A 20,154-nucleotide genomic window follows, 5' to 3' on the forward strand; every position below is an offset into this window, starting at 1 on the left:
TCTTTTACGCAGCTGTTCAATTGGACACTTGGGTTTGCAAAACAGCTCCATTTTTCAGCGCATCTAATTTTGATGTTGAGACAAAGGTCAAAGAGAACTGTTTTCACCCTCCCGGCCACAATCATGGAAGCGGCTGCAACCTCCAAATGAGACATGCCATAAGCTCCTCATGGCCGTTTAAATGCTATCAATAAACATCAATCCAGCCCACCGTATCGTCTCCACTGAGCAATCCACCCACCCGCCTACTGCAGTCTTTCCTCTCCAAGCCCAAGCGCGAACGGTGGCCGACGATGCCCAAGGACTCGTACCGCACGGCCCCCTTTTAGTTTTCCAGCCATGATGCCCGGCCCATGCACCTCTCTACCCCGAGCTCACAGGCGGAATTATCGCAACTTCTTCGCCAGCCTGTATGATCCTGCCCTCCGCTGCATCGTCGCCCGGCCCGTCGATATCGACATATTCCAGCCCCACACTCACCGCACAGCTCGACAGCACCTTGTCCTTGATTCCAGGATACCGCTCTTCTAAGATGTCGAAGAGCCTGTGCACGGGTAATGGAGCGGGTAGAGACTCGTGCGCTTTGCCGGTGTAGGAGAACGCGCTGGCGAAGTAGTGGATCTGGAAGGTGGTGGATGAGGGTTGGGCCATGGTAGAAAATGGTAGACACCAGAGCCTCTTCTGCTTGTGTTTTCTGTGCTTGTGCAAATGGTTTCAGCGACGTTGTTTTGATGAGAAAGATGGCTTGAGGTTGATTTCCGTCCGAAGTGCCCGGCTTGGCGACTGGTGGGGGAAAAGGCCGGAGTGTGCGGGGTAAACTGCTTTCCCCGACGAGGAGAGAGAGAGACAGGATATCACATCAGATCAGAATGCTGACAACTGTTGAAGTCTTTCATATATGTCCAGCTATTCTAGATACTAGATAAAAACCAACTATCTCTATCATCCGTCCAAGCAAGTCTTCAGCCCAGCCACCAAGTCATCCCGGAGATCAACCCAGTGCTCCAAGCCCACACTCACTCTCAAAAGCTTTCGATCAACAGTCGAATCCGTCATCGCACGCCATTCAATCAGAGATTCGACACCGCCAAGGCTCGTGGCATGATGAAAGAACTTCAACTTTGTTGGAAGCACTCGCGCCATGCGCTCTTCCTTGAGTATAATCGAGAAAACCGGCCCGAACCCACCGGGCATCTGCTTCGATAACCACTCCATATCCTTCTCCTGCAAACTCGAATGAACCACCTCCTTCACAGTAGCTTGGACAATGTCCGTAGAGCCATTGCCTGACCCCGACGTCTTCAGTGCATCGTGCAAAAACTTCACCAGTGCTGTGGCATTCTCACTCTGCCTCTGGACTCTGACTTCCAAAGTCCTCAAGCTGCGCACGCCTAGCCAGGTCTCCATGCTCCCCATCACGTTCCCCAAGTAAGCTCTATCATTGAGCAATCTCTCCCTCCACTCTTTATTCTTCGTCGCCAACACGCCGCAGAGCATATCGCTATGCCCCCCCAGATACTTTGTGCCAGAGTGCATCACCATATCCGCCCCCCACAGGAATGGATCCTGCAACCCGGGCGGCCCAAACGTACTATCCACCAGCAGATACGCCCCGCGCGCATGAGCCTTGTCCGCATATGCTTTGATATTAAACGACGTCCCGTACGGATTCACGGGCGTTTCCAGCAGGACCACGTCGCCCTTTTCCAACTGCTCTGCGGGGCAGTCGAGGTCCAGCTTCTTGAGGCCGGTGAGGCGGGAAATGATGCTGATGACGCCATGGCTGCCGTGGTATCCATTGCCGATGGAGATGTGCTTGGGGTTGAAGAAGACCAGCGCGGCACTCAGGGCTGCGAGGCCTGATGAATAGGCAAGGCAGTGGCCATTTAGGAGGGCGGAAGCGATTGTCTCGAAGCGGCTGCCGCTTGGTGCTGTGTAGCGGGAGTAGATGTGTGATGTGGGGCTAAGTTGCTATTGGAAGAGATGGGACAACGGCTTATGTTAGTTAGATGTGACGGAGATGAAAAGGAGTTCAGTAGAAGGTGAGGAGAGGTATTACAGCGCCATCTGACCAGGGAATGAGGTCTTCCGGATTGTTGGAGTATCTAAATGTTGTCGAGACGTGTAGTGGCGGCGCAACGTCTGAGACCAGATTGAGGGGGTCATCGGCATGGATCGCCGCAGTGGCATTGCTGCAGCTTTGTAGGTCGAGTTTAGCCAGGTCTGCGGAACAATTGTCTGCCATTGTAGATGGTGTAGAGCGCCTTGTTCCTGATTCCCCAAGGACACGGGTTTTGCGGTTGCGTATGACTGAAAGATAGGTGGTGGAATGCTAACAATGATGGTCGACCCGTCCCTAGCTAGGACAATAGTGACCGCATCCCACCTTTTTCCCCGAAGATCACCTCATCACGACATAGTTGCTCATGTGATATCAAATCTTGGGCAGATGTCCTAGGGCGTAGACATGCACTCTGACAAAACGGAGAATGATAAAAAAAGCAGTATGAGCTAAGATGGTAGGTTTGGCAGTAGTTGACTCCCAGGAGGTCTTACAGCAGCTCTAAATTAACAACAGGCAATGAAGATAAAATAAATTTGAACAGTTCACCTGTTGTCATCAGGTTTCCATACCACCATGTCAACGCCTGAGTATCGAACCGCCAGCAAACTCCAAAATGCGCCCTGAAAATGGGAAATTTCGCAAACGATCATCTCTTAAATGACCCTGCCCTCAGTGGGCTTCTGACAGAACCCGGAATTGCCGACTGGAAGTTACGTTGGTCTGCAAAGCGCACGTTAGCTTTGGTCCTCCTTAATAATGGCCCAGTTTCCTCTTACCGCTCTCAGAGTCAAAACAAATCGTGATATCGTCATGTTCACCAGGATACTCCGGCATGTCCAAACACACGAAATCGTTCAACTCGTCACCGCTACCCCTGGGAAGGGCGAATTTGGCATCGACAATCTTAATGCCATATTTGCCAGACCGGCTGAAACTTTCGAAATTGTCTGTACTTTTAAGCACAAAATTCATGCATTTTCCGTGACTGAAATCGGAAAAGAACACCAGAAGTTGGACGATCTTTGCTTGTTGGATGATTTGGAGCCTCGTTCTGCTCGCTTCCCACTTCTTGTATATGGGGACCACCATTCGTCTGCGCGATATAGCAAAGCTGCACGCATGCCTACAATCGGAGAAACAGTCTCAGCAACAATCAATACATTAACCGGAAGTAAGGCGAATATTACCCGTCAAAACGAACAGTGAAACCAGTTATTGCTTGTTGGAACGTATGCAGATCTGGTGATGAGTCAGTGGCTTGGAGTCAAGAGAGCAGGGCGGCTGCCAAACCTTGAATAGTAGCAAAATTATACTTCCTAATCAATGACTCGGAATTCACAGTTTTCAAGAAACTAGTCAGTTCATTAGGCAGTTCCTTTGGCACTAAATTCTCTGCTACTGCGATCTCTAGGTCGTTCTGCGGTGGTCGACAAATAGCCAACGCAGTTGGCATGTTGACATCAAGCCGAATTTGAAGATCGCCGGGACCTGTAAAAGCTGTCAGTACATATTGTGGTAATACACTGAAGTGACGCCAGCCCACCTAAGTTAACCCTATCAGTAACAGAGCCCCAGGCCGCACTGACAAAGACCCGCAAGTGCTCTGATAGAACTGTACGGCTAATTCCATGGTCACCAGGCCCTGGAGATTTGTTGATAACGGTAATGGAAGAAGAAGAAAATTGTAAAGGAGTTTTCGATTGTAAGCCGCCTGACCTACTCCCGACGGGTTGTTCGATAGAAAACGATTTGAGCGCGATCTCGCTGGTTTGGAACTCAAAATCCGTAGGTACGATTCCTAGCAATAGCGAATGCATTTTGGTCCGCTGCTCGTCATCACTAAATGTTAAAATCATACTGCACATCGTATCTCCGTCCTCGGCCTTTAGCATAAGTGCTGGTGCTCCATTATCGCCTCGAAGATAGCCAAACACGACGGGATGACCGCTGCCTAGGTGATGCGAGACACTGGTCAAAGTCTTGACCTTGGGACTTGTCACAGCAACAAACCTATATCCACGGTGCGATTGACGGGTTCCAGTCCCCTCAGTGATTTTAACTGCCTTTTTAAAGAGTCGGATTCGACACCGTGGAGAAGGTTCAGGAGGAAAGGCCTTGTTGGGGCGAGGGTCCACGTATTGGAATATCTCTAGGATATCTTCAAAAATTGCTTTTTCACCTGCCTCCGGCTGAAGACTAGCTTCAACTTTACGGGAATATTCAACAATCTTCCAAAGCATGTTAAAATCAGGTTGTTTGAAATGAACGTTCAACTCGAAACCTCTGGGGAGCCGGAGCCGCATCGAGCAGGCCCTCACTTGCCAGTCCACATCAGCCCAAGTTGGCCCTTGATTTTTGTCGGGTTGAATAGCAATATTTACCAGTTCGCTCTGGCTCGTGATGGTGGCAATGACGTTCCAATCCTGTCGGTTGCGGGTGATGGATAACATGCACGGAATGGCGATTTCCTGCGAACTGTCCTCTCCGGAGCTGATACGGGCATCTACAAACATTCGACCGTAGCAGAAATACCTGCTGGAATCGCCCATTGGCATCACATCTCCGAGATCCGCCTGTTTCGTCGATGTATCGACCAGCATCGACTTTGAGAAAGATCCGGACAGGATCGCAGAAATATCCGGGGCAAAGAATGGGTATTTGATCCAGATGCTAGTGTCGACTGACTGAAGAAGTGAAGGCGCATCGTTACCTGAAGGAAGCATGCTGTGCCGTTTCATTGACAGCGCCAGCCCCCTTAGATGGCCGATCATGTTTTGATGGAGGGTAATTAGATGTGCCACGCGTAAATCTCCCATATTCTTGGCGACAGAAAGCATTGCGTCAGTGCTTACTCTCCCAAATCTTGCAAGCTCTGGATGCTGGGGAATGATGGACTGGTTTATCCACCACGCCTTTGCCAGATTGACTACGGCCTGTTGCGACTGGTCTGACTGAGCGGAACTCGCACCAGAACTGGAAGGTCGTGATCGCATAAACGCCTCCAACTCCCCTCTGCCCTTTAAGAACCACCACACACATGCTCGCACCCATTCCACAAGGGATGTTTCCATTGATGGTTTCGCGCTTTCTGCAGCCAGGCTGAACAATTGACCAAAGTTGCCCACGTAGTCAGAAAAGTCGGCTAATGCAGTGTCCCCGACCGCGGTAGCAACATTTCGTAGATTCTTCGGTAGAGAGGAGGATTCCTTGTCCTCATTGTAGCTCTGGAACTGTGTCGATGCCGTGGAGCTTTCGGGCGATTTGAGATACGGAGGAGGACGGGAAGGTTGATATGTAGCCGGAGGGTTGCTAGTGGGAGTTGGGCTGGGGCTGATCGATGGACCTGACGGAGGAGAGGCCCGGAGCGTAGACTTGGTCTCATCGGGCAAGGCGTTCAGGACGCTCGACCAAAAGGATGGAGTACTGGACTTTTCCTCCGATCGCGGCGGATCTGACCCGAGCTGGGGGGCTGTAGTCTGCAAGGGTGAAGCCAGTTCTGTTGGCGACTCCCCACGGTCATCACGGCGATTCTGAAACGCACGACCTTCATCAGCTCTCATCTTTGCCTGCACACGACGCGCAAAGGAGTTTGGGTCGGACGACTGTCTCAAGGATAAGCGAGAGCCGCGAGCGGCTTCTCCCAGGGAGAGCAGGAAGTCAGAGTCGTGGGAATTTTGAATCAAGGGAGGGCGCCATGTCGGGTCCTCGACGGGCGATTGGGACTGGATTGCTATTGTTGGTGGAATGGCGTGACGACTGGGATGAGTGTCCGAGGGAGAATGGTCATCAATGGGCGAGAAATCGGATGTATCGGTGAAGGTGGAAGCGGATGAGTTGGAGCGGGTGCGGTATACGGCTATCATGTCCTTGGTGGGAGCATCAGCTTCGTCACCCCCTTCTCCCATGATCTGAGGCGGGTCATTGCAAAACTTGACCGTCAAGCCCTTGCGTCGACGGCGCTTGACGGGGCTTTGAAGGTTCTGTGGTCGAAAGAAAGCGTCCGTCGAGGACTGGGGAGCGTTCGCATCTCGGGGCCGCTGGGAGATGGAGACGTCGATTCGGGGCGAGGGGACACCGGGTCGAGGAGGGATACGGGGCTGGGACTGGGAGGGCAGTCTGCGGGAAGAACCGAGAAAGTCGTCAATCTGGGCGTCGCGGGCGGCCTTGCTGGCGTCCTTTTCCTTGGAGAAGATCTTGTCGCGCCATTTCCTGGCCTTGGATTCGGCGGAGGCGCTGATGCCGTGGTCGGGGGTCTCGAGCACCATCATTGAGGGCGAGGGGCAACGGTTAGGCGAGCAGTGGACGAAAGGAACATTGATGGCCCAGCATCACTTGGAAAACAGCTCGTCGCACAGACAAGGAGAGAAGACAATGGAGTAGTAGGAGACAAGCAGAAGGGGGGAGTGAGTTCAGCGGTGCGCTCACGTGCTGCACATCTGGGGTGGTTTGTACTCTTCTGCACTGAAACCCAGGATCTACAACAACTCGCGGCAGCACAGAAGGGAAGCGCGCTGGTTGCTCTGGAGGCTGGCAGGCGGACGAGGGTGCAGGAACAAGGCCAGATGTGCAGGTCTGAAGATCGTGCAGCCGTTTAAACGCCAAAACATGGAGTGTTCCAGGGATCGCGGCCGGCTGGGGGACTGTCACTGAGCATCACCCGATTTGCCTGCAAGCGAGAAAGGGGATTGGGGAGCAGGGCATGCAGTATTACAAGAAATGAAGGCAGATGCAGTGACTGGTCTTCGTCACCGGCCTTCATTAATCGCTTCAGGCAAGTTGGCCGATATGATGGTCACTCACTAAATTGACTATTCACAAAGCCAGCCGAGATGAAACATGGCACCCTGGGCCTGAAACACACGAGGCAATCGCCATGCTGGTTGTTTGCGCACACGACAGGCTGCCCGAAGATGCACCGCTGCTATTGCTGCTGTCCAGAAGCCTCTACTGACTGGAAACAGCATGAGATGTCAACTACTTTCCCGCTTGGTCCCTGAATTCTGACTTCACTAATGGCAATAAGCTACAGAAGCACATCACGGCTGTTCCTCGCTCCCAAGTCTGTTCCCCCGTGAACCATGGTAGCGTCGGCTCCATCCGCCCCTCTCAGTTCCCGACTCCTGACAGTGGTCCCCAAATAATAATGAAAAGGAATGGACGTTACGGAGTGGTCCCTACTGTGAATTCACTCTCCCTGGCCAGATTAATATTGATTTGATTGCTGCCAACAAGGCATCGCAGGTGGAGTTTGGATAGAGCGCCACGACAACGTGCATTGTGGCGGAGTGCTGGCCAACACGCGTAAACTGCCGCTGATCAGAGAGACAGGTGCACCCACTGGCAGACAGAAAAGACTGGCAGGTCGATGAGAGGTGTGGTCGATCTCACCTTCACACTCCTGTGGTCTCTTGTATAAAAGACGATCAAAGGCCCCCCCGAAAAATCCAACATCCCAAACGCTCAGACCGAGAAGCTGAGACCAGGTCTGACCCTCGCAGTTGGCGCATTTGGACGGGGGACTGCCGTTGATTGGCTTGGACTCTTCGTATCGAAGATCGATCGCTTCGGATTCTGACCACAAGGCTGATGAACCTCTGCGATCCACTAGAGGACACTGCTCTCTGACGGTCCGGTGCGGTTTGGGTCATTGGCTTGATACACTCACTTCCCGGTGTCTTTAGCGAGCTTTTATTGGCAGTGTTTGTTCTGAAAATACCAAAGCATACTATTTTTACTGCGCAGACGGACTGGATTCTCCCACCCGAGGTTTGGAGATGCGGATCTCTATTGGGACGACTGGCTTGACCGCCGATAGCTCAAATCGATTATTTCAGAGCAGAAATGCTCTCCACCTCCATGAAATGAGGTGCAACTTGGTAGTCGACGCATGAGCGTCCCAGAGATCCAGGTCTCGCTGAAAGATATCATATATGTGAGTAATAGCATCAGAGAGCTGCCTGTGTTGCACGAATACACAAACCAATTGTTTTGGGCACGTAAGCCAGGGCCCTTGCTCTATCAAGCCTGCACAAAGCAAACGGCCTTGCAAACAAAATGGAGTTTGGCACAGTCTCATATTGCACTTCTACCAGACGAATACTGAAGAGGAAACTGGCAGGTAACTAGCCACTTCAACAATATCATACAGCCTGCACACCCCCAGATCTCATGTGAGCAAAACAAGACCAGCGAGCTGTTCTCGGAAGGATTGGAAAAGCGACAGCGAGAGAGGTATCCGACAGGTCATAGAGGCGACGTTTGACCAAAACAACCATGTATCACAGAGTCGAACCTTTCGAAACCGCGATTTTGAATCGTCTGTTATCTCGACAAGAGAGCCGCCTCTCGACCCTCCGCAGATGGCCGACAGTGTCAGAATGTCCTGGGTTCCGACAAGAGCGTGAGTTCCAGATGGTGAATGTCGTTTTGAGACAAGACCGGCCGAAGTCTTGCAAATTCAGATATAAAAATAGCACACCGACGTCAGTCTCGTGTTCTCCCACTCGCCCGGCACGATTGTTTCCGGGAATTCGCCAGGGAATTATAAGGCCAAAGTCGCTTGAAACACAAGGTAAGCTTTCTCGTCGGACTGCAAACTCGGCCTGGGAAGCATCGGCAGGCGGTATTCAAATCGCGAACCTGTAGTATGATTGCCACAATAGTAATTCCATCGCTATCCACCCGTAGCAAACCTGCCCTTCCAAGAACACCCCTCCAGAGCGTCCATCTTGGGAGCCTTAAGAGGCTCAGTGCTGGTGGGCGTGTCTCAGCGCCGCGTGCAGGATGGCCCGGTCCACTGAAGAATGTGCTGGCAAGCCCATGATGTCTCATCTTCGCCCACGCCGATTTGATACGCTGAAGGCAAACTCTCTAGCTTTGCGGCTTGCTGGTTAAACTCGCTGGCTGAATCTTCCCTTTTTTTTGGCTTTTTTAAGGCGGAACCAGACTCCAGATCCCAGCTTTTTCTTCGATCGTCTCGCTCGTCCTGCGCGGCTGTGCGTTTAGCTCCTTTTTCGCTTCCCCCCATCTCCCTTTGTTTTTTTTCTCTCTGTTTTTCTCCCTGTTGGGCTATTTGCTTTCTTTTTCCTCCCGACAAAATCCAAAGCACAGTCTTTTCTCATGCTTTTCTGTGTTGGTTTCTGGCAGGGTACATCCAGCCCAACAGGCATCTGCGGTCGTTTTCGGCGGACTCTTAACTAGTTATCAACGCAAAGCTCCCCTGTCCTCTTCGCCAAAGCCCCCCAGAAAACGCCGGCCCACCCGCGCCCATCCACGAGATCTTTCCAGCGTTCATGTCTTGCCGTGGAGCGAGGATAAAACAAGGAGTCCCATTTCGACCTTAGACAGCACCGGCGGGGGGAATTGCGGTCTTCAGCAGTGTGGAGGAGACTGTCCTCCTTTGGGAGGCCGTCTCTCGCCCGTTTGGCCGGCCATCGTGATGAGTAGCGCTGGCCTGACGACCAACGTGCCGGTCGATGAACCCGACGGCTGCTCCCATGAACCTCCTCTTGACGCCTGCCGACAATGCTCCACACCCACTCGCCTGATCCCAGGGCGCCCATTCTTTCGACGACGGATGGATCGCCAAACATCGCCGCTGCCTGCCTTTCGAATACCCCTCACGCTTCTCCAGCTGCTTCTCCTATGCCTCGCCCTTGCACCGGCTGACGCGGCCCTCGTTCCTTTTGAGAATTGCCTCCCCGACGCGATCATCAGGTCGAAACCCGCGCAGCTACAGTTCGTCCCGCTTTTCGTCACTGCGACCTTTGAGCGGTCGTCAGAGCAGAAGAACTTGACAGTCACTGTGTATGGCAATGTGACGGGCCTTGCGAGGCCGGGCAGATATCCGCCGCCGACTGACCCTGGGTGGTCCGATCCCGGCGTTACTGTGGGCAAGATCGTGGAATTTGACCAGTCGACCAACGTGTACACGACTCTGTCGTCGCGTATAGACGTCCTGAGCTTTACGCCTTATCGCGCCAATCGACGGCCGTTTTGCGATGCTCTGGTGCAGGGAGAATGTCCGCTGGGGCCGGTGTTCAATGCAAACGCGTATGGGCCTTTGTCTCTATCCCAGTCCCTCCCCCCGTTCCACTCAATCCAGAATCTAGACTAATCGTGCCCTTCTTTTTGAAAACAGATCTGATCTATCCCAACTACGAGCATTTTCCTTTTCCCACAACCTCTTCTCAACTTATGCCTTTGCTTCCGTCGTTCCCACCTTCGAAGTGTATGCCGGTGATTCAGATGGCACCCCCATTGCTTGCGTAACCGTCGATGTTCCACCAGACTTGGGACCAACACTAAACGACTCTCTCGCATACATTCCACTTGTTATCTTGATATTAGTCGGTGTTGCGACGATCTCAGCCGCCATATACAGCCCATGGGGTACTACGGATATCTTTCGGTGGACCAGCAATTATGGACGAGATGAAGATCTACTACGCCTCGTCACCCCAGGATTTGGCGACTGTTTACAGTACATCCAGTTTATCATTCTTACCGGCTCCTTGACCTTGAACTATCCTGGTTTCTTTCAGCCCGTTGTCAGCAATGTAGGATGGTCGACGTTGATGTTTAACGAAAGCTTGGTCAGTCATGGCAACGGGACACAGCCGCTACAGGATGGAGTTTATACCGTCAACGGCACATATGGACTGGATCGAATGAGACAATTCATTGGCATGTCGGCGGCAAGAGATGTATGGCCAGGCATGGTGGTTTGGCTGCTCTCAATTCTCGCCATCGTAACCCTGCTTACCCAGCTTGCCTTTTCGTTTCAGTGGATACACCGCAAAGTGGCTCGCGTCCCAGAAGAGGATCTTCGGGCGAAGAACTTGCCTTTTACGGCCGGAAATGTTATTCGGATCATTTTTAATTACTTTTTACTACCCATCGTGTCTCTGACCATGTTTCAATTCATGGTCGCTGGTTCGTCACCAGTGTACACGGTGGCATTGGCTGCCATTCTACTTGTTTTACTAATTCTATTCTCGGGCTGGTTATTGATTCTGATCGCGAAGACACGGCCTCGATCCTATCTGTTTGACGACCTTCCCACCGTCCTCCTTTACGGCCCTTTGTACAACACCTTTTCAGACAGCGCTGCACCCTTTGCGTGGATTTCTGTTCTTCTTACCTTTATCAGAGGCATCGCAGTCGGGGCGGTTCAGCCGTCTGGCATCGCCCAGATTGTGTTGTTGGCAATTTGCGAGGTCGTTCTCGTCCTGACCATTATTGCGTTTCGGCCTTTTGAATACCCCACGTCGATGAATGCTTATTACACGGTTCTCGCTGTGCTCAAATGCCTAACGATTCTTCTTAGTGTCGCTTTTGTTCCATCTTTGGGGGTTTCGGATGCCAGTCGTGGCTGGATTGGCTATATCATCCTTTTAATACACGGAGTTGTTTTGGTTTTTGGTTTCTTTCTTAATGCGATCCAGACATTGATTGAGGTTATCGCAAGATTGCTTGGAGCTGGTGGCGAAGGGGGCGTTGAAGGAGGGGCTGCGAGAGGAGGACTTTCGAAGGTATTGGGACTCCGTATTTTCCCATTGTTAAAAGGTACTAACAGCTACGTAGGTATTCGGTATGCGTCAGCTGTCGCGCCGGTCACCCCGGCGCCGACATATCCCGCGACACAGTATAAACTCGGAAGCGGCTATGTTAGGTAGCGATATGGAAAGGCCCTCGACGCAGTTGGACGGAGAAAGACCCCGAAGCTACTCTGGAAGCTCTGCGATTTTACTAGGTCGACCCGGCCCCGGAAGCAGGCTTAGCACCGGTTTTGAAAGCAGCAGCGCATTCGGCATGGGCCAAAGTCGAGGAGACGGGAGCGTGCCGTACACTCCAACCACTCCAGGCGCGATTAGCGCCTTTTCGGGGCCTGGCCGGCAATCCGGTGGAAGCGCATCGCCTCGTGGTGGCCTGGTTAAACTAAAACATACTGAAACGGCTGATCATTTCTATAGGCCTCCAAGGCAGCGTCGGGCAACTCTTGACGGGTTGTCACCAGCCAGCCGCCGACACAGCTCCTGGGGCGATTGGAGCAAAAGAGATTCTGCGAATACCAACAGTGGCGAAGAAATTGACGTGGCAGAAGGTCCATCGATATCAGGAAGAGGAACGCCAGCCCCTGCATACCTTGGGGTTTCGAAAGACGATCCCGACGCAGATGAAGAGGCTGGCAACCCGAAAACTGATTATGCTGTCCGTGAAGCCGACTTTTACTATCGGGTTCGAGGACCCGCGCTTTCAAAGGCGCCTGCGCGTAAACTCAAGACGGGCCCAGCAGATCCTACTGGACCCGTTTCTTCTGCTTCTGGATGGCTTCGAAATGTATTTCGAGGGAAAACCAAAGAAAAAGGAAGAGGATTTGAGGTTGTGCGCAGCGCACGGGCACCCCCACCCGTTTTGATGCCTGCTGAAGAACCGGATGTCTTCTCTGAGCCGTACCGCGATGACCCTGAGCCTTCCAAAGATAAAACACGGGGTGCAGAATCGAATACGGCTGGAGCGCAGGCTCATGCCGAAGACTCAGAAAACCGTACCGAGATTCCAGCGGAACCCCCTTCATTACCACCAATAGCCACCACCGATTCAATTGAACTTTTAAGTCGCACCAGTACGAGAAAGGGTGCGCCAGAGCTTCGAGGATTACGAATCAGACCGCCCACGCTTCCTCGCAAAAGCTCAAAGCGTCATTCTTCCGCTGACCTGGACGTTGGGCCTGAAGGCACCCGAAGAGACGCTTCTCGCTCGCGCCCTTCGACCGGTCAAGAATTCCTCGCAGCCGAAACTCCAAGGCCAAAGCATTTGCAGCTCAGCAATGTTCAGCAGCCAGGCCGGTTACCGTTTGCATCCAAATCATCATCAACCCGCAGCGACCAAATATCTTCGAATTCCGCAGGATCCAGCATCAACAACCCTCCCGAGGAGGACCCGGCCACACCTCGCCCGGCTCACAGAAGAATGAGATCGGGCCCAGAACGGTTCGTCTCGACGAAGCGGACAGATAGACCTTCGAGTTTAGGATATGTCCAACAGTATCGGGCGAGTGATCATATTCACAATGCAAACTCGTCGAGTCCTCCATTTTCCGAGAGCGCGGCCGAGATCGTCAAAGATACTTGATATCGATGTCATCAACGCTCTCTCTTCCTCTCATCCTAAAGGCTCTGGAATCGGGTTTTCTGTTGAGCCTGTATGGCAAACCCATTTGATTGTGTTTCGGGGCGTCAGTCATACTGGCTTTGCCTCATGAAAGAACGAATTTCTTTTTTTCATAAAAAGCACCTCAGCCAGCGACATGTTGTCTTCGACCGGGGCGTTCTCTTGTTACTTTGGTGTTGGATGGGTTATGGCCCTGGAATAATCTCTTAACACGTCTTTCATCCTCTTGTTTCGACTTCATAGAAAGGGAAAGCGGGTTTACGATTCAGGATTGCTTTTTCATCTTGCTCGCGCCTCTAGTATTTACGACATACTTCCTCTGTTGTATAAATAGTTCAGCGATGGTCAACAACTATGACTACTTCATGTATGAAGAGCAGTTACTGATTTATAGCTTTATTAATAACGGAAAAAAATCAGTCCATGCGTTGTCTCGAGATGCTAGTAACATGACTATCCTATTAATAGGGATTCCCGACTCGAATGCTACGGGAGCACAAACCAGCGCACTCGAACGTAGCCAGTCCCAAAATCCATCGTTGGGCGAATCGTGGGCTCTTGATGGCGGAGGGGGATGCATAGCTAGTTAACTATCTAAATGGCCCTATTCTTCGTTTTGTGTCCATCTTCACCACAACCGTTCATCCCGACCCGATTTATTGTCGGAGCCTTGCTCCAAAGCCAAACTATATACAGCACACAGTTTCTGCTAAAAGGGATTTCTCCGGGAGAAAGTTGACCTTGGTGGCGACCCGTGTTTTAGCACCGGGAAGCCTAATAACTATTGGTGAAACAGCTGGTACACTCGACCCCTCTGGCTTTGTGAACAGAACATACTGCAGCGGGTGACCAAAGCACTGATCGCTGACCTGACTTCGTGAGATAGTGACTTTGCCGGTGCTCTTCTTTCTTCCTTCAGCCGCTTCGTTCCCCTCCCCCCGAACCGACCGACCATTTGCTCCCCGCGCCGCCGCTCTGCACGAGGAGCGCAAAAGCAGCGGACGAGTTGACGCTTGATCAACGTGCTCTGCGATCGAACCTGGACTTTCCTCACAGGGGAACAAATGCCGACTCTTCGTCTAAACGACGGAGGTTGATCTCGTCTCCCGCTGAAGGTATTCGGTTGCTAAATTCGCACCTCCGCTCCCCGCTTGACTTGACAACCAGCACAACGACGACGACAACATCTTCCTACCCCGACCTAATGCCACCTCCGACAACGGCCCCTTCGAATTCTAAGAATAACCCCAGAGCTGTTGGTCAAACCGCTCGCGCAGCTGGGGACCCTGCCTCCACTGGCAGTTTGAGCACGCCCATAATCCCCGTGGTGGACTTGACTGGCGACAGTCCGGAGCCTCAGCCTTCGAGAACCGGGCGTGGAATTCGTGTAAGCTCACAGGAATCCGATCCGCATGGTCAAACATGGCCAGAGTTCTTACGAGAGCAGTCGCCCGGCAGGCAGGCAGCGAATAGCTCAAATAATAGTGGGAGTTGTCTGAGGGAGACCAGCCGCAAGCGGAGGTTAGGAAGTGCTGCTAGCGAGACTGGAGCAGAGAGAGTCCGGAGCTCCGGAGCTGGAAGCTCTTCCCGGAGACGAGGCAATCATGGGCTTTTGGAGACACGGTCTGATGACGCCGTCAGTACTACTACGCTACGAACCTCGTCGACAGCAGCTCGCCAGCTGAACTCTTTACGCCATCGAGAGAGGAGCTTTACAGATTACCAACTTCCAAAGTGGCAGCCTGACTCGGAAGTATCGCAGTGTCCAATTTGCGGGCTGACGTTCAGTTTTTGGTGTCGAAAGCACCACTGCCGGAAATGCGGACGGGTAGTTTGCGCTTCATGCTCGCCTCACAGAATCACCATCCCACGGCAGTTTATCGTACGCCCGCCAGAGTCGCGGACTTCATCGTCTACAAATCCACGGCCGACACCACCAAACGCACAAGTCATAAACCTTATTGATGGAGAGGACGATGCTATCAGAACTGGTACCCCCTCCCGGGCTCCCGGACGACAAACTCAACCTTCAAATCCAGCTCTGGGTGGAGGAGAGGAAGTTCGCCTTTGTAACCCATGCGTTCCGGATCCGAACCCAGAACCTCCTCGTCGATACAGCGTTGTAGGATCCTCTGGACACTCCAGCCCGTCTGGAGCAGCAAGCTTGAGGCATCCCCCTCCGCTATTCTCGTCGTCCATGGGCAGTTCAGAGCTGTACAATCACTTGCCGTCTTTCCATAGACCTTCTGCGTCTCTTGGATCAACCTCCCTAGTTGACGTTGACGCAACCCGCGAGTTCCGACGGCATAGGAGCCGCGGGGGAGCGGTACGCGTTGCTTCCCCGTTGTATCGTTAATATTATGCTGATTCTCATAAGCAGTCCCAAGCCGAATCGCCCGAACTGCATCGTGCAGGGCAAACAGGTATTCGAAACGACCAGCTACCCCTGTACGGCGCATTCGATTATACCCTTCCTCCCGTAGCTTCCGGGGTTCGATCTCGACAGAGGCTACCTCAGAGCATGGGTCAACATCCGTCCATTCCAACATACCCTCCGCTCACCGCCAACGATCCGGTAAGCATTCACTCTCGGGTACGTTTGAGGTGTTGAGTGTTAGCTAACCTGCTGCTTGTGTACATAGGGTTCTCATCCGGAGCTGGGTTACATAAGTGTTAATTCTTTGTTCCGCAATCGTACGTCGTCGCGCTCACACCATGGCCCGTCGAGAATAGGCCCAGACCGTCCCCTTCCTAACCCCCCTTGGCCTCAACAAGCCCACCCTGAATTCGAACCCGATCTTTGTCCGATTTGCAACAGGACACTTTCCGGGGACGAAGAAGCGCGTGAAGCTCATGTCCGCGTCTGCATCCAGAGCCATACCAGCAGCAACGGAGAAAGCTCAGACTCGCCTAGCGGCAACGCTCAGATGGTCCATTTCAAGGCCACGGAGAAGGATTGTCTCAGTGAGGATGGCGCGCCGCAAGAATGTACCATTTGCATGGAGGAGTACGAGGTTGGGGCTGAATTGACGCGCTTGCTGTGTTTCTGCAAGTTTCACAAGTCGTGCATAACCGGGTGGTTCAGGCGCAAAGAAGAGTGTCCGTTGCATAAGGTTTTGACTTAGAGCTCTGGGCCACCGAGGCCGGCCGCATCAGGGTCGCTCTGGATGTTTCTTTCTATTTGATTTTGTGCCGTGGTTGCTGTTCTTTTGGGGCGTACCTTTGCCGGAGAGGAAAATTCCAGCGCAGTTGGCATTGGCTGGATTAGCAGGAGTTTTGCGCCGAATATGGGTGGCCGCTTTGGCGTCTTGGACCAGGCGTTTTCGTTATTGGGGCAAGGGCGAATTCGAGCTGGCCTGGGGCGGTTTCTGTCATGTATTTGCTATTGCTCGTTTGGCATTGTTGGGGGCTGTATATCACATTTCAAGCCGAAATATGGATTCACAGGTCCTTTGGAGGATCTATCTAGTTAGGCCTGTGTCATCGCCAGTCCGTACACATACATACTCCCTTACAACGCTGCCCAACCCGTTCCTAGGGACCTGATGAAGATGGATCGGAACTCCCCGTTGTCAGGCTCGCATGTCTGTTTGGTCGGTGGAGTTGGCGGTTTAGCTCCTCCAGCAAGGGTCCGTCAGCTCAACAACAATGATTCTGCCTAGACCGACGCCCTTGCTCTGCTCCCCCAGTTCTCCAGCAGTCCCAAACGGAAATATTTGTCTTCGTTGCAAATTCGCATCAAGAATCCTTTGCGGGAGCCTAAATAGCTTTTCTCTGCAAGATCGGGGTGATTGTGCCATCGGCGCGCCGACATCACCGTGTTCCGAGCCTCGACCGAAGGACTGTCGCCCGCGTCGCCGACAGCAAGGCCATCCACGGCAAACGCAATCATCCGTGCGACGACCGTCCTTTATATTGCATGGGCTTCCATCTTCCCTTTGTTGTAGATGGAGATTGACCGCCATCCCCGGCCAGCTACACAATCCACCTCGTCATCCGCTTCTGCCCCGCAAGCTCCCGTTCACCACAGCCGCCCCCAGTCGCCCCATTCGCATTATTCTGGGCAACCAGGGACCGACAACGGGGCCGTCCCAAGAGATGCGCCTGGGTCGATTCCCACCCCGCAGGAAGCGGACGTCACGCCCCCTTCTGATCCCCTTGCTGATTTAAAACGCCCGCGAGCCTGCGAGGCCTGTCGACAGCTCAAAGTTCGGTGCGACCCTGACCCAGGCCATCCAGATGGATCCTGCAAGAGATGTGCAAAGGCGATGCGTCGCTGTGTGGTCACGGTGCCCACCCGCAAACGACAGAAGAAGGCAGATAACCGTGTGGCGGAGTTGGAGAGGAAGATTGATGCTTTGACTGCCAGCTTGCACGCGTCGAGAGCGCAGGTTTCGGCCGGTGATCTGCTGGCTTCACCGTTGCCTCAGACGCCGGAACAAGAGGTGCGCAGTGAGAATTGGTCGGGGCAGTTTCCATCGCGTGAGAACTCGTCCGCGCGAAGAAATGGAGCGTCGCAATCTTCTCCCAGGGCTTTTGCTGGGGCGAAGAGACACTACAGCGGGGAATTGAAGAGGACTTTTGTGAATCCTATCATCACCCCCTTATCAGCACGACAGCATAGCCCGTCCGAAGATGGGCCTACTGCGCCTACTGGACGGTTGGGTCGACGTGGTGACGAAGAATGGCCACAATTGTGCTCGTCGCTGGAAGGTATTACGCAAACCAAAAGCGAGAATGAATACAGAGATGTCATCGATAGAGGAATCATTGACGTGGAAACTGCAACCAAGGCCTTTGAGCGGTACGTGAACAATATGGCTCCGTCTGCTCCGTTTATCGTGTTTCCTCCTGGCACGCCAATGTCGGATGTTCGACGCACGAAGCCTGTTCTTTTCCTATCGATCCTATCTGTATCCATCGGCCCATTTCGCCCTCAATTACAGGTACCATTTCAGAATGAAACCCACCGGATCTTCGCCGACCGCGTTCTTGTGCGAGGGGAAAAGTCACTGGAACTGATTCAGGCCCTCCTCGTAGCGACTATTTGGTACCTTCCTCCTGACCATTTCGAGGAGCTTAAGTTTTATCAATTCGTCCATACCGCAGCCGTAATGGGCGTGGACATTGGGATGAATCGAAAGACAAAAGCGAACTCCAAAACTTTGGTAATGTGGAAGGAAGTCTTTGGGAATAAAGCCCCCATGGTGGACCCCAAGTCGCTTGAAGCCAGAAGGGCATGGCTGGGATGCTATACTATGGCTGTTAAGTACGTTCTATGTTAATTCCGTGATTCCTTCCTGGCACGCATGTCCGCTCTTTTATCCCTCAGGAGTACTGACCTGTGCAGTGCCTCGATGTCTTTAAGACGGCCGCTCTTCATCCGCTGGCAATCCTACAATGCCGAGTCAATCGAGATGCTCGAGAGCGACCCAGATGCGCTGCCGTCCGATCAAACTATAATTCAATGGGTAAAACTAGCACATATCGGGGAGGACATATGTTTTCATTTTTCAATGGATGATCCTACAATCAGCGTAAATATAACCGATCCAAAAATTCAATACGCCTTGAAGGGATTTGAACGACAGCTAGAAGATTGGCGTAGAGAAGTTCCGTCTGATATTTATACCCGTAAGTCCGGTTATTCTGTTCAATGTACCTCGTATCAAATATCAAAGCTGACAAGACTGTATAGCTGTAATGGAACACTATGAAAATGTATTAAACGTCTACATGCACGAAATTGGTATGCATGTTGACCACAACATCGATGACTTCAAGCCGCCATTTATAGGGGCTATCGGAGAAGAGCGCCAGGTTGATTTGGGAACCGCGGCCCATGTCGATGCCCTGACGGTGTGTTTGACGTCGATTCACAAAGCATTTCAATTATTTTGTTCTATCGAACACCGGGACCTAATGTGCCTTCCAACCATCCATTTTGTCCGTACGGCGTACGCATCAGTCGCACTGACCAAATTGTTTTCGTTGGCTATTTCCTCAGGAAGCCGCCTCAGCCATATATTCAATCCAGCAGATTTCAAAGTTGACTTTTTCCTTGACAAGCTGATTCACCACCTGCGGGCATGTGCCGATACAGACGGGGGACGTCTGGGGGCAAAGTTCGCTCTGATGATGGCCATGCTGAAAAGCTGGCATAGGAGGAGCAAAGACAAGCGGCAGCCCTTGATCGTTCCCTCCTTCTTCAAGGCGAAAGACTCGGGTGATGCGGATTGCGACTCCGTGAAGGAAATCAGTGTGCATGGCAAGGTAGAGACTGATTTCCCCGATGCTATGACAAGGCCCAAGTATACTAATAGCTGTTTGGGTTATAGCCGTCCACCGCCGCTGCACCCACGCCCTTGGATGTTCTGAGTGAAGTAGCGACAGGCGGCCCACAAGACGCTGCATCGGAGCTCGAAAGAAGTAGCAAAATCCAGGCAGTTCCGATTCCACAGCCGAATCAAGCAATAACCGTCCATCCGAGCGCTGGTGCTGCGCCTGTCGATCAAATCCCCACTACCACGCAGGTCGCTCACGACGCGTCTACCACTGCCCCTCCCGGGGCTCTGATAACCCCGTTCATTAATCAACAAATGGGACTCTCGCATATCCCGCCATCCCAGCCGCCCATGACCACCGAATACCAGCCAGCGTTTAGCCAGCATCAGGCATTTGGGCAAGTACCGGATGCCATGGATGGAGTCGTTCAACAGCAAGATCTTTGGACGCAAGGCTTCATGCCAGATGCAGATCTCAATCTTGCGCTAGCTTTCCAGGGGAATGTTTGGGACGATGACTTCTTTCCATTCCCATTCGACTTTAGCGATAAGTCTTTTTAGCTTGGACATGTCAAACGCGTAAAACTGTGGTCTCTGGGGGTTGTTTTGCTGATCGCAACCGGAAAAGTT

The 20,154-nt window shown here is 52.5% G+C and overlaps 5 protein-coding genes across 5 annotated transcripts; 3 read left to right on the forward strand and 2 right to left on the reverse strand.

The window, feature by feature from the left end:
* Positions 1–942: 942 nt before the first annotated feature.
* On the reverse strand, positions 943–2,190 carry UREG_01676 (uncharacterized protein; the record flags this gene model as incomplete). Its single annotated transcript, XM_002542114.1, has 2 exons — positions 943–1,850; positions 2,073–2,190. 2 exons carry the CDS (start codon positions 2,188–2,190, stop codon positions 943–945), a joined length of 1,026 nt encoding a protein of 341 aa, XP_002542160.1.
* A 1,139-nt stretch (positions 2,191–3,329) lies between these two features.
* Positions 3,330–6,330, reverse strand: UREG_01677 (uncharacterized protein; the record flags this gene model as incomplete). The annotated part of the gene is made up of 2 exons (XM_002542115.1): positions 3,330–3,553; positions 3,786–6,330. 2 exons carry the CDS (start codon positions 6,328–6,330, stop codon positions 3,330–3,332), a joined length of 2,769 nt encoding a protein of 922 aa, XP_002542161.1.
* Positions 6,331–9,503: 3,173 nt separating this feature from the next.
* Positions 9,504–13,201, forward strand: UREG_01678 (uncharacterized protein; the record flags this gene model as incomplete). Its single annotated transcript, XM_002542116.1, has 3 exons — positions 9,504–10,117; positions 10,206–11,657; positions 11,869–13,201. 3 exons carry the CDS (start codon positions 9,504–9,506, stop codon positions 13,199–13,201), a joined length of 3,399 nt encoding a protein of 1,132 aa, XP_002542162.1.
* A 1,243-nt stretch (positions 13,202–14,444) lies between these two features.
* Positions 14,445–16,365, forward strand: UREG_01679 (uncharacterized protein; the record flags this gene model as incomplete). Its single annotated transcript, XM_002542117.1, has 4 exons — positions 14,445–15,566; positions 15,621–15,833; positions 15,883–15,934; positions 15,974–16,365. The coding sequence occupies 4 exons, from the start codon at positions 14,445–14,447 to the stop codon at positions 16,363–16,365; spliced, it is 1,779 nt and encodes a 592-aa protein (XP_002542163.1).
* Positions 16,366–17,187: 822 nt separating this feature from the next.
* UREG_01680 (uncharacterized protein) lies at positions 17,188–20,085 on the forward strand (the record flags this gene model as incomplete). The annotated part of the gene is made up of 5 exons (XM_002542118.1): positions 17,188–18,509; positions 18,591–18,874; positions 18,939–19,099; positions 19,310–19,513; positions 19,579–20,085. 5 exons carry the CDS (start codon positions 17,188–17,190, stop codon positions 20,083–20,085), a joined length of 2,478 nt encoding a protein of 825 aa, XP_002542164.1.
* Between the last annotated feature and the right edge of the window lie 69 nt (positions 20,086–20,154).

Source organism: Uncinocarpus reesii, genomic scaffold (genome assembly GCF_000003515.1).
Source record: "Uncinocarpus reesii 1704 scaffold_1 genomic scaffold, whole genome shotgun sequence".
Lineage (NCBI taxonomy): Eukaryota > Fungi > Ascomycota > Eurotiomycetes > Onygenales > Onygenaceae > Uncinocarpus > Uncinocarpus reesii.